The 13,990-nt window shown below is 43.9% G+C and overlaps 1 protein-coding gene across 7 annotated transcripts in view; it reads left to right on the forward strand.

Moving 5' to 3' along the window:
- The window catches only part of CHD9 (chromodomain helicase DNA binding protein 9), a 1,905,864-nt gene that overhangs the window by 523,472 nt on the left and 1,368,402 nt on the right, over positions 1-13,990 (forward strand). For all 7 annotated transcript variants that reach the window (XM_085637757.1, XM_085637759.1, XM_085637761.1 and 4 more), the window contains one exon: positions 10,282-10,399. In XM_085637757.1, coding sequence (XP_085493883.1) covers positions 10,282-10,399 — 118 coding nt within the window. The remainder of the gene's footprint in view (positions 1-10,281; positions 10,400-13,990) is intronic.

A 13,990-nucleotide genomic window follows, 5' to 3' on the forward strand; every position in this document is an offset into this window, starting at 1 on the left:
TTTGGCGAAAAAGGATCCTCCTGTTGGGCTGCGAGCTCATTCCACCCGGGCCACAGCGGCGACAACTGCCCTGGGACGGGGAGTCCCCTTGTAGGACATGGCTTCACTGCACACGTTCGCCAAGCACTATTGCCTGGACAGCCAAGTCCGGAGAGATGGTCACTTTGGCCGTTCTGTTCTCCAGGACTTTCTGGTGTGATCTTGGTTCGCAGGCCCACCTCCGGGGTTGGTATTGCTGGGGTATCTATTCTAAGGTGAGGAATCTAACTAACGTGTTTCTTTCAGATGAACAAGTTACTTACCTTCGGTAACGATGTATCTGTAAGAAACATTAGTTAATTAGATTCCTCACCGACCCACCCAGCCTCCCCGTTCTGCGAACCGACATCTAGGGTTAAGGTTCTCCCTTTCAGGGCCCTAGATGTTTTGGCACCAGTGTTGGTCTCTTGCATGGCTCAGCTTCCCTGGCGCGGAAAGCTATGTACAAGAACTGACGTCAGCGCTCGAGGGCGGCGTCTAAGTACTCCGACGCCAACGACGGACGCGGAGCCGCATACGACGCCTAGCGACGCGCAAGGGGTATTGCTACAAAAATCTTTCCGGATCCAGTCTGACGCCTGGGGATATTCTAAGGTGAGGAATCTAACTAACTAATGTTTCTTACAGATACATCATTACCGAAGGTAAGTAACTTGTTCAACAAGGAGGAACACATTCTTTTCAACTCTCATCTGGCGCAAGGCATATGGAGATGGGCCATTCCACAAAACATATATCTGTTAGCAGAACATCTTCCAGGGGTGAACAATCAGATAGCGGATTTGTTAAGTCGGCAGACTCAACAGAGACATGAATGGGAAATTCATCCGCAAGTTCTTCAACCTTCTTCCAAATGTGGGGACAACCAGACATAGATCTGTTCGCTACACACAAACTCAAAACGCCCAGCCTTCGCTGCAAGGTTCCCACACCCGTTGTCCAAGGGCAATGCGCTATGGATGAACTGGTAAGGCAGATTTGCGTATGCTTTTCCGCCCCTCCCACTCATTCCGTTAGTAGTACGCAAGCTCAAGCAACAGTCTCTCAAAATGATCCTAGTTGCTCCCACATGGGCCCGGCAACCGTGGTTCTCAACACCCCTCGAACTCTCAGTTCCACACCAGAAGCTACCTCTCTTCCCAAGGCTGCTCACACAGAACCATGGAGAAATCAGGCACCCAGATCCAGCGCAGCTGAATCTAGCGATATAGCTCCTGAAGTCCTAGAGTTAGGTTACCTTAACCTCCCACCTAAATGTATGATAATTATTAAAGAAGCCAGACACCCCACTACTAGAGCTTGCAATGCAGCTAAATGTAAAAGATTTGTAATTTACTGCAACAACAACAAAATAGATCCATTAGATGCTTCAATTCAGAACATTATCTGCTGTTTGCTACGTCTACAAAGATGCAATCTAGCATACGCATCAATCCGATTACATCTAGCTGCCCTTGCAGCCTACCTACAAAACAGACAACACTTGTCATTGTTTAGGGTATCCGCTATCAAAGCCTTTATGGAAGGCCTTAAAAGAATAATTCCACCCAGACTACCACTCTCTCCAGTGTGGAACCTTAACATTGTTCTTACTAGACTCATGGGTCCCCCATTTGAGCCTTTACATAAATGTAAATTACAATTCCTTACATGGAAGGTAGCTTTCCTTGTCACAATCACCTCTCTCAGAAGAGGAAGTGAGATCCAGGCTTTACTTTAATACATAGGACTAAAGCCTTTCTGTTAGAACCGACGGTCTCTAGTTGGCAGAGGTATGCACTTCTGACAAATAGGGACCCACCTTCTCTAGTCAGAGCAAGGGGATTACACACTCGGATAACCCCTGCTCGCCCCCTTGGTAGCTTGGCAGAGCAGACAGGCCTATCTCAGAGGCAGTGTGTTAAGCATTTATGACCACATACAGTAATAAAGTGAATACACTACAAACGGACACAACACAGGAGTTATAATAAAAATAAGTATTTTTATATAAGGCTTATCACAAGACCAAATAACGATAAAAATATACCAAAATTTTAATAAATACTCTTTGGAAGGAAAAATAATAGTTCAGGTAAAGTTTCTTCTTAGGAAATAGTTCTTTAGCAACAAAAGTAAGTATTCTTCTCAAAACACAGTTCTTGGCAACAATGTGAACCCCACGGGAGTCACACGACGTCGAGGTTACGATATTCCCAAGGTTCGGCATCGACCGCGAGGAGCGCTACGTCGAGCCTGGAGTCGCTACAGACCCCACAAACACAGTACCTTTAGAATGAAGCACCACGATGATCCACGGCGTCGAGAGGTCGGCGTCGAGAGGTCGGCGTCGATCGTGCCTCGGAGTCGGGGCGATCCGCAGCGGCGTCGAGAGGTGTCGGCCCGGAGCAGCGCTCACGGCGTCGAGAAGGGCGCCGCGTCGATGCGATCGGCAGCGGCGTCGAGACGGGGTCACTTGGAGCTGGAGCCGAACTCACTGGCGTCGCTACTGGCGTCGATCGGGCCCGGCGTCCAAGGCTCGGAACACTGGAGCCGTACTCACGATGTCGAGCTGGATTCGGCAGCGTCCATCGACGTCAAGATTGCAGATTTCCCCTGTGCACTGGAAACACCACGCCCCAGCAACAAGCAATTCAGCAGAGGGTGAAGTCCTTTAGCCCTGTGACTTCAACAGGAGGCTGGCACTCTTCCAGCCCTTGGAGATTTTCTTGCAAGCTTGAGAGTACACACTAAGTTCCTCTCTCCTTGTCCCTTGGCAAAAATAAAGAAGCAGCTTCAGGTTCCCCCCAGCAAACAGCACACTGGAAGAAGGGGGAGGCAAGTCCTTGGATCAGCAGGCTTCTTGTCCTTGGTAGAGGTTTCCTTGTCAGAAGTGATCTAAGTTCTTTGGTTCAGGGGTCCTTCTTTTATACCCCTTTTCTGCTTTGTTCCCTTTGTCCAAGCAGGGAAATTCCCCCCATCCCAGGTTTGTTGTGGGTGTTGCCAGGCCGAGGCACCTGGCCTATTAACTGAGCAGGGCAGGGTCATCAGCCGCCCAGCAGGAGGTGGAGCCAGTATTGGCACTGGCAGGGGCAGGGCCATCAGTCGCCCGGCAGGAGGTGGAGCCAGCATTGTGTCAGGCAGGGCAGGCTACCAGGGACTACTCTTCCCCCACTCTAAAGGTAAATGCCTCATTCACCTCACACTGACTCATTCAGACCCCTGGAGTCACCCAGCCCCTGACACACACACACACCAAACCAGCAGAGACCGGTGGATAGTTGGACAAGAAAATAGCCTCTTTCTAAAAGGGCTATTTTCAAACACAGAATTTAAAAACCATCCATCCTAAAGGATGTGTTATTAAATTCTGAGTTCAGGGATACTAAACTCGAACCGCTACCATGCTCCCTGAGTCAGATAAGATTATAATGGAGTTAATAATCAGTCTGCCCATTCTGGCCTATGGAAGGCAGGTAGCCCTTCAATAGTGAAAAACGAAAATGGCTGTAATTCACTATTAGGTCATGCCACACACATCAGGGCATGACCTACCTTTTACCAACAATGCACCCAGTCCTAGGGCCTACCTTAGAGGTGTCTGAAATGTGGCAAACGGAAGGTTTTAGAGACTGGCAAGTAGGTTTCCTTGCCAAGTCGACATGGCAGTCAGGGACTGCACACAGGCTCTGCGATGGCAGGCCTGGGACACATTTTACAAGCTGCTTCTGTGGGTGGCACAACCCGTGCTGCAAGCCCACCAGCAGCAGTTAACTTACATGCCCTTGGCACACGCAGTGCACTAGACTAGGGTCTGAACAGTAAGTCAACCAAGCCAATCATGGTAACACCAATCAATGTATCAATTTAACATAGGGAGCACTTGCACTGAGGCACTGATCAGCAGTGGCACAGTGCCTAAAGCAATATTCCAGCAAAACATCGTAAACAGAGGAGGCCAACAGAAACAAAATGGAGGAGAGACTCATGCCAATGATGCCAGGTCTAACACTTTAAAAAAACAAAACCACTTTTTGTAGCTTTCTCATCCCCTCATAAAGGCAATCCCATCTCCAAAGCAGGAATTGCAGGGTGGATAGTAAAATGCATTCAAATATGTTACCAGAAAGCAAAACGTACGCTAACAATTACCCTAAGTGCACATTCAACTCGCAAACTGTGGGCTTCCATGGCATTTTTAGGGAATATTCCCCTAGAAGACATTTGTAAAGCAGCAGCATGGTCTACAACACGCACCTTCACTAAACACTATTGTGTAGATGTGCAGGCAAAGCAACAGGCTTCTGTAGGCCAGGCTGTTCTTAAGACACTCTTTCAAACCACTGCAACTGATACAGGCGACCACCGCTAGGGGAGACACTGCTATACAGTCTATGCTACAGTATGAATTCCGCAACCCTTATGCCTCGAACGGAAAATGCTACTTACCAGTATGCATCTGTTCTTGGCATGTAGAGCTGTGGAGATTCATACGCCCACCCGCCTCCCCGGAGCCTGTATCTGTTCCAGTGTTATCTTAATTAGATACATTCACATGGACATCTCTTCTACTGCTTACTGACTCAATCATTTTCCATCATGGCGAAAAACAATCTGAGGATGAAGTCGATGCCCATGCGCACTATCGTCCAAGGGAGGAGTCCCCTATCTCGTGACTTCAAAAGACTTCTTCCAAGACCACAACAAGGTGAAAGCATCCAAGCCCAACACCAGATGGCGATCTGCTACAATATGAATCTCCGCTGCTCTACATGCCAAGAACAGATGCATACTGGTAAGTACCATTTTCCTTTCTCTTCTTTTGTTGGATGGCTTAGCAACCCCAATTTGTTTTTACCAGACTGCTACTTTTCTTTTTGCGTGATTTTGTATATATTTGTCTTTAACTAATTGCTTCAAGTTTGGTGTCCATTATGCTGCAGAAAGGCAAGACTTGATGGCTTTGTCAATGCTTGTTTTAATTTGCCTTTTAAAAATGTCCATTTTCTATCTTGGAGCAGTAAATAATCTTGGGAAAAAAGCCTGACCACATTAAACTTCTTTTTTTTATGGACTTCTTCTAACTAAATGGCTGCCTGTGTGTGGTGATGCATATCATATTGTAAGTTATAAACTAGTTCAGGGTAACCATTTCTTCTGTGTGCTTGTATCTGGATGCACCATTGGCCAATTTGATTGTATTATGATTTTATTGCAATTTCAAAGTGGCATAGTCATTAGCTCGCCATTTGTTTTGTTGCTCTCATTCTTCCTTGCGCCTAATTTGCTGCATGCCCCATGTCCTGTGTGATAACTTAATAAAGTTGAGTGGCATTTTTCTAGCCAATAGAACTTTGCATTGGTGGACTTTTAGCTCCACTTGCACAAAAGAAGGTCTAGGGTTATATTTTTTGTTTAACATTAGAGGAATTATGGAAATTATTCGTCCATCACACGTCCTTCCTAAATGAGCACTCTATGAAATATTGTGAAGTTCTTACAAAAGAAAATGGTACAAAAATGAAGAATTCTGCATGTCCACCCTTAGGCCACAAGGGATATCCTTTACACAATGTACAAACCATCACTCGAGGTTGCATTGTTTATCGCTGAGTCGGGCAATGCAATACTCAACGGGCTCCATCAAGGAGCATTTTGATGGAGATGGGTTTTGCTTAATCACACTAACTGCCTAACTTACAATTGTATTTGAAGGATATGTCCATGCCTTTTATAGTATACTGGCATGATGGCAAGACCTTTCAAGGTGAGAATAAATGAATGCACAAATTCTCTTTGTTTTAGATGCACCACCACCAAACTGACTAATCATTCATTTCATAAGGCTTTATTCGGAGCTTAAAACACAAGTCCATAAAAGCTAAACAAATACACAGCAAATACAATAAACATTTCATGATAAAAATTGTAGACAGGTTACATGATTTAAGATATTTAAATAATTAAAAAAGCATACCAGGCCTTACTTTGATAGCTGATAGGAGGAAGGTTGCAGTAAAAAAGCATACATCTGGGTATGGTTTAAAAAGCAGCTTCATGGCATCTTGTCTATTTCTGACTCCATATTTTAAAAGGATAGGTTTAAGATAGGCTTGACGATAATTGTCGTAAAGGTTACATGACAGAAGAAAGTGCATGGTGCTTTGAGCTGATACATTATCACATGGGCATGGGCCTACCGGGTGTTTTTTAATACACGGGTAGGCCACCAAATGATGAACTATCCCAAACCTTAATCTAGTAATAACATACCTATGGGAGGGTCGAGTAACTAGGCTCAGATATGGCTGAAAACCCTCGTTTTCACAGAATCTGCTGTTAAACATACATGTACTTAAATTACTACTAATCCTTTCCCTTTGCTCTAGCATAAAATTCATAAAGACCGATTTCATCACTTTTTTAGACAGACTGGAGGAGGCGTTACAGTCATCTTTAAGACTAATACCATAAATCTCGAAGTAACAGTTTATGACATATTTAATCCAAGGAATTTTTAGGTGGCCGTCAATGGTGAGACAATCTCCAATAATTGCTCTGCTTAGGGAGGTCTCTTCTTTTAACCATACAGAACGCCACAACATTAAGGGCCTTAGTGCCAGTAAATCGGAGAGGTGGGAGATACCTAGTTCTCTATGGGCCAAATCATTGGTAGCAGATTTAGGCAAACAAAGCAACCTTTTTAGAAAGAGGTTTTCTTTCCTCCACTTGCAGGTTCCCTGTCTTGGTATGCCCCCACACTCCGGCTCCATAAAGGGCCACAGATAAACATCTCATTTGAAAGATCGTCAGCATATCTTTAATCCGTTTATCTCCAATGTTTGTAGCGAATTTAAACACCCCATGCAAGCTTTTTGCCATCCTTGCCTGGACATTATTAATCTCGCTAGTCCAGCTGCCTGATTTAGAAAAGGTGATGCCGAGGTAATTAAAAGATTCCACTGTTGACACCTTATGGCCTTCTAAAAAGTAGGCATGAGGTTTTTTACATACCGCACCACATTCCATAATAAAGGTTTTAGTCTTATTAATCAACAGCTTTCTGTCATTGATGAACAGCAGGAACCTGTCCATCAGGCGCTGTAGGCCAATAGGGGTCCTAGACAAAATTACAGCGTCGTCCGCGTAAAGAAGTACGGGAACGCTGAAATCGTTAATTTTTGGTGCGTCAGCCACGATCTCTTTTAAAATTGTGTCCACTTTGTTAATAAAAAGAATAAAAAGTAGAGGGGCAAGCACACACCCTTGTCTTATTCCCCGTCTAACACTGAACTTAGGGGTACACTCCCCGGCCTGACCATAGCGAACACTAGAGTTTAATTTGACATAAAGTCTCGCTAAAAAGTAAACGATAGCCTCTGGGGCCCCCATTTCCAATAGCGTGGTCCATAAAATGTTATGATCCACCATATCAAAGGCACTACTCAAATCTGCGAAGCAGAGATAGAGAGATCCTTTTTTAGCCTTAGTATATTTGCCTATGATTAAATCAAGGTTGAGGCATTGTTCTAATGTTCCTCTGCCCCGCCTGAAGCCGTATTGGGAATCAGCCAGGATATTATTGGACTCGGCCCATTCTTCTAACCTTACCATAAGTACCCGGCTCATGACTTTTACCGAGGAGTCCAGGAGGGAAATTGGGCGGTAATTCTTTGCATCCCCCTGTCTCCTTTCTTGTAGATCGGTACGATGATGGACTCTTCCCAAGTGTGTGGAACCCCGGCGCGTACGGCAGTATTAAAAACCTTTGTAAGCAGTGGGCCCCATATCTCTGGCGCTGTTTTGTATACATCAATAGGAACCCCATCAGGTCCCTGGGCCTTCCCACCCTTGCTGGATTTAATACTATCCCACACTTCGGCAGTAGTAATGTCCAAGGATATAACAGGCCACCTGTCATCATAGAATTCTCCATTTCTGGTCGAATCAAAAATCTGGGAGAAATGGGTGACCCAACTCTCCGAACTGACATTTGCTGTTAGTTCTGCGATCTTATCATCCTTCAAAAAGGGACTATTAACTGTTGCCCAAAATAAAGAAGAATCCACTGTAGAGGCTGCTTGATCCAATTTATCCCAAGCCTCTTGTCTTAGTTCAGTTTTCCTAGACTTAATAGCGGTCTGGTAAATCCCTCGTAATTCCCTAATAGTTCCAATATCTCTCTTCTCAGCTGACAATGCTATTTTGAGTCTTTTAAGTGCAATAGTGCAGGTATGGTCAAACCATCCCTTAAGCTGGTGTTTCCTACCCTTATGAGATATAGTGAAGTTGCTGTCTATAATTAAATTAAGATTGTTAAAAGTATGCATAATTTCGGCGTTTCCCTCCTCACATTCTAATATTGTAACTATTTCTGTAAGACATTTTGACACAATGGCATTAGACTGAATGTCCGCTTTATTGCCTTTCCATCTGATACGAATACCGTTAGGGCGATGGGGCTCAATATTGGTAATAATACATGGGATAAACGCAGGTCGTTCCTTCCATAAGGTTATCTCAGCTGTGATACAATTATGATCACTAATTATGTTGTCTACAACCACAGGGGTAGAACACCTTGGGCCGATACTAGATGATATACAAATAAAATCAATCACTGTATTGGAGTTCCTTCCCGTATAAGTGGGGACAACTTCACCTGAGTTATTAGTCTGCTTAACCAATATTTCCATGTCGTATGTTGTTAAAATTTTGTTCAGAGAATTACCATAAGAGTTGTGAGGGAAGTGGAAGACACCATCCCCCCAACAATCAATAAAGCCACATACCCTTTGAGTGGCAAGAGGACACACCACTGTATTAAAATCTCCCACCCAGATGATATCAAAGACAGTATCAAACTTAGTTACAATATCTTCCATAGCGGATTCCAATGCAAGTACAACCTGGTACCTTGAGTTGTCAAAGACATTGTTATAAAAATCTGACTAATCACTTCCTGGAGCTGAACCACACACCAGATGACATGAATTGTCCTGAAAATAATAACCTGATGGAACAAATACCTTAACTTATTTATAAAAGAGCAAAGATGGATTTATAAATTGAGGTCTTAATGATACGATTCCATGGACTTTTATCACGATAGGCGGCAGACTCACCCCTCACGGAATGCTCTATTTCACCCTCACGATATGCTGTATTTCATCGTATTCCTCACCCTTCATATAAAACTTGATTGAGAGTGAATCGGACTATAATCCCTAAATGAAACTGGCATTATCAGTGAGTGATGGTAAAAGATTAATTGCATCCTGGTCCCCTTAAACTAGACATGCAAATTACATCATTCTGATTTTATTTAAAGTGTGGTGTTGCACTAAAATGTAAGTGATTGGACACATTTTATGTTATATCCATGATGAGATACTCTCACAGTGAGGTTTTGAACAAAGCTAATTATAATAATGCCTTATAGGGCCCGTTATAATTTTGCAAATGTCTCCCAAGATGCCTATCCAAGACGCCAAATCAAGCCGAACTTTCCTCAGGTGTAGCTTGCAGTCACCACACGCATACCTGAATAAGCCTGTTTAGTAATATCAATCGTAAAATGGTGCCTTACCTCCTAATGTGGACTTGGAGTGTAGTACCATGTCATCTAGAAAGTGTTTTTGGTTTGCCCCTCCAGACTTCAGATTCAGGCCCTGTGTCTCATGTCTGTAACAGGCCTAGGACTCATCGTGCCCACAGGGCTATCAGCTGGTTCAAAAATGTCAAAACACTCTAAGCTTCATTTAGGGTCACTCAGGACTGGTGTGCATGCCATGAAGGAGACATTCCCGTCCCAACTATTCCTATGTGTAGATGTGTCCATAGCGATGTTTATGAATGTTTACATACACTATGAGAAAGTCGATGGCTTTGCTAATGCTTAGTTCAAGAGTGGAAATAGTGAGTGTACGCTAATTGCAGGAGGAGAAAGCAGCCACTTTTGAACCAGTTTCTTGCCCTGCCACTAGATGGCAGCATACCTACAGAGTATAATGTGGAAGACTGAGCACTAAGATTGATGGTAACTTTATCCTTCTTTGGTCTCTGACCATCATAATGCAGTATTGATGCACGTCATAGAATTTTTGTTGCTTTGTTCACAAATAATATATTGAATTGTGCTAATTTCAGCTTTAGTAATAATGCGTCGCTAATTGTCATTTTAAAATAGTCCAAAAGATGCCTGTATGAGTTCTTGCGTCTTGAAGTGGATTGATCATTTAACTTTTTTCTATTTTCTTCAAGTTCATATCTTCACTGTGAATGGGCTACAGAACAGCATCTGCTTAAGGATAAAAGAATACAGCAGAAAATAAAGCGCTTTAAAATAAAGCAAGCACAAAGAGCACACTTTTTTGCAGATGTAAGTAATGGAAATATATCATTGACTTTTGTATGAGGATACAGGTGCTTCCACAAAATTAATTTTGATATTCTAATTCAAATCTAAGTTCTGTAATTTAAAGAACAATTTAGAAAACCTTTTAGCAGTAAACATGTCTCCTTTCTATTCTTGTTTTAAATTATTTCAGATTTCAGAATGTTTAAATCTTTACCCAGCAAAAACAATGCATTTCAGAGAATGCACCGTTTAAATGTTTGACTTCCTCCCATGAATTCAGACAAAAGTATTGTTATTCAATAACACATAATGTAGTGCAGTGAAACACTTTGAGATGGTTTTATCAGTGCTTCATTTTCACCTAATATGGACTTAAAATACAGAAAAAAGTAAACCTTTAAGGTCACAGAGAAAATGTGCCCTGGACCCACATACTCAGGCCTGGTCTCTATACTCTAATGCCTCTCTCGGCTCCATGCACCTCAGTACTTTTTATTATTCCACTTTACATAGCTACTCTTGGTCCTGCTTTCTATTGCCAGCTGTTTGTCCCTCATAATCATGGTCTGGGTGCTGAGGCTACACTTTCAGTCCCTCGCAATCTTGGTATGTAGGTCACTTGTTACTATGATGCATGTCATCAGAAGTTGAGGGGTCTTAGCAGATTTTCCTGGTTTTCCTTTCAATTTGTGATTTTACTCAGTCATTTATTTATTCTCCACTCTACCGTCTAAGACCTCTGTAGAGCTGGAGCCCATTTTGCTGGGAGGGCAGAAAATTGCAGTTAGTCTAATGCTAGCTCTGCCCACTTCTCTTGGCCCACAAATATGCTTCTGTATATTTTTCCCAAATCAGATTCACTAAGTTGTACGTGCCGTGTGTTTTTCTGCTCTCTGGTCCATTTGACTGGTTTTCCTTTTCCAAACAGTCACTCAGGAGACCTAGTGGGACCTGAGGTTGCCTCTGCTCCGGGCGTAGGTTTTGCAAGCACCAGACCAACTTTTAGCTCCTTGTAAAATGCACAGGAAAGGTCATTATATATGTTGAAGGGATCGATTGTGGAGCCCTGGTAGCCCCGAGTAGAAAACCTTGGCATCAAAATCCAAGCACGTCCTGGTCCATGTTCCTTCTTTGTCGAAGCCTAAATCTTCGGTACCAAAGAGTTTGCAGCCCCAACTTTCGACACCGAAAACTGCAAGTAAAGATAAAGACTCAGTCCGATGTTACACCTTCAGACCTGAAACAAAAAGAACTGGTTATTAACCCAGATACTAGACATATTCATGCCAAATTGCGTTAAAAAAGGAAATTGGCCTAACGGGATGAGCACCACATGCCCCTGAAGAAGAGGAATGTAGGTACAAACTCTTCACCACCTTATGTGCCACCTACTAATCCTCAATTACTCATCACACCCATTAATTCACCACCATCACCTGACCCACAGGATTAAAGGGATTGGGATGGAGATGAGGATAGTCCTCAAGATGTTGACCCATGGGAGGATTATGATACTGAGCCACACACAGATACTGACCCTGACGTATACCCGTCCAGGCCATCACCACCTGACGACATTGAGCTTCTTAATAGGGCTGCTCATTACCATGGTGTGCAACTTCATAAGGAGGACTTCTTGTTTGAGACCTTAAGCTCCACTCAGAAAACTACACATACACTACCAATCCTTAAGGGGAAGCTTAAGCATGCAGATGAGGTTTTTAAAGATCCTGTAAGGTCAAGATTCATCACGCCCAGGGTTGAGAAGAAATATAAGCCAGCACCTACTGACTCTGCCTACATCAAGGGTCAACTGCCCTTAGACTCTCTTGTGGTTTCTAATGCTTGCAAGAGAGCTAACTCAGACCACAGGTGGGGCCCCTCCTCCTTATAAGGAGTCCTAGTTAATTGATGCCTTTGGCAAAAGGGTAGTCTCCCAAGCAGCTAATCACTGGCGCATTGCTAATGCTCAGGCTTCGCTACACAGATATGATAGGGATCGTTATGAGCTAGAAAAAACGTATGCAATTTCTGCCTGATGTGTAGAAATCTAAGGCAAATGATCTTATCCAGGAGGGCAAACTTATCACCAGTACCTCCATCAAGTGGTCTTTTGATGCTGCAGACACAGCAGCTCGTGCAGTAAACACCAGCGTACCGCTACGTAGACACACATCGTTGCGAATTTCAGGTTTTAAACCCGAGGTACAGGCCTCCATTCTCAATCAGCCTTTTGATAAGGAACACCTCTTTTGTCCAGCAGTGGAAACCTCACTGGAGAAAAATAACACTGAGCTCGCAAAGTCTATGGGGGCTTTACAGTTGCCTGCGAGTAGGGGTTCCTTTCGGTGCTCCTTTTAGAGGGGGGCTCCAAAAAATATTACCACAGAAAATCCCTCCTACTCTTACAAGGGCAACAACCAATTTCCCTCATCAAGAGGCTATTTTAGAGGAGGTTTTAGAGGAAACAATGGTAAGGGAAGAGGCAGAGGCAACTTCACAAACAGTTCCCCTGCAAATAACAAACAGTACTTCCTTTTGCTACTCCCCGATCATTCCACTCCTGAAGGACGATGTCTCTCTCAATTTCCCTCTGTCTGGAACACCATCGCCTCAGACAAATGGGTTTTTACAAATAATCCAATATGGTTTCTGCCTGGAACTTAAAAACACCCCCTGCCCCCCCCCCCCAAACATTCTTCCACGATTACACGCAATGTCACAGGAACATCTTACCCTTCTAACCTTCTAAAAAGAAAAAAAAGGTTCTCTCTCTGTTGGAGAAAGGAGCGATAGAACCAGTCCCATTAAAATATAAAGGGACCGGAGTATACTCCCTGTACTTCTTGATTTCCAAAAAGGACAGCTCAAGGTGCTCCTATTCAGAATAACTACCGCACCCAGGGTTTTCACCAAGTGCCTGGCAGTAGTCGCAGCTCATCTTCAAAGACAAAACATTCACATTCTTCCCATATTTGGATGACTGGCTCATAAAATCCTGCTCGCAAAAAAGCTGTCTACGTCACCCTCCCAAAACAGTGCAATTGCTCAACGATCTTGGATTCACAGTGTACGCAGCACGGGGACTCGGGTTGCAGAAAGACTCACCACACGCGTATAGTACAGGTACTTCTGGGACTTTATTCTTTTTCTTGATAGTGACTTTCGCACTCTCTTATACTTTAGTCCCATGGAATCAATACTGTCCTTTCAATAGAACAAAAGCAAGGGTCTGTACATCGGGTGGGGAGCACATGAGGGGGAAGAGGGGGTTGCAGGATGGGGCGTTCTTAGCTGCCGAGCTCGTGGCTCCTCGGGTTTCGGTCCTGTTCTAGGCGTTGCTCTCACGTCTTCCCAGGGCACTCAGAGGAAAAGGGAGGGAATGAAAACAAAGAGCAGAAGAACAAAAACGGGTTTTAATGTTCTGGCTTTCAGGTACACACTATGTGCCACCACCACCAGACTCCGTGTGTGGAAGGGCCAGGCGCTTTCTTTTTACCACCAAAGCAAGATACCGTGCCCCATGTTTCTGCACCTCCCCACCACCCCCACCAGAATGCCGCACCTAACTGTACTCGTCTTGAGCCACGACCCGTGCTTTGGGCCGGGACG

Source organism: Triturus cristatus, chromosome 12 (assembly GCF_964204655.1).
Source record: "Triturus cristatus chromosome 12, aTriCri1.1, whole genome shotgun sequence".
NCBI classification, from domain to species: Eukaryota; Metazoa; Chordata; class Amphibia; order Caudata; family Salamandridae; genus Triturus; species Triturus cristatus.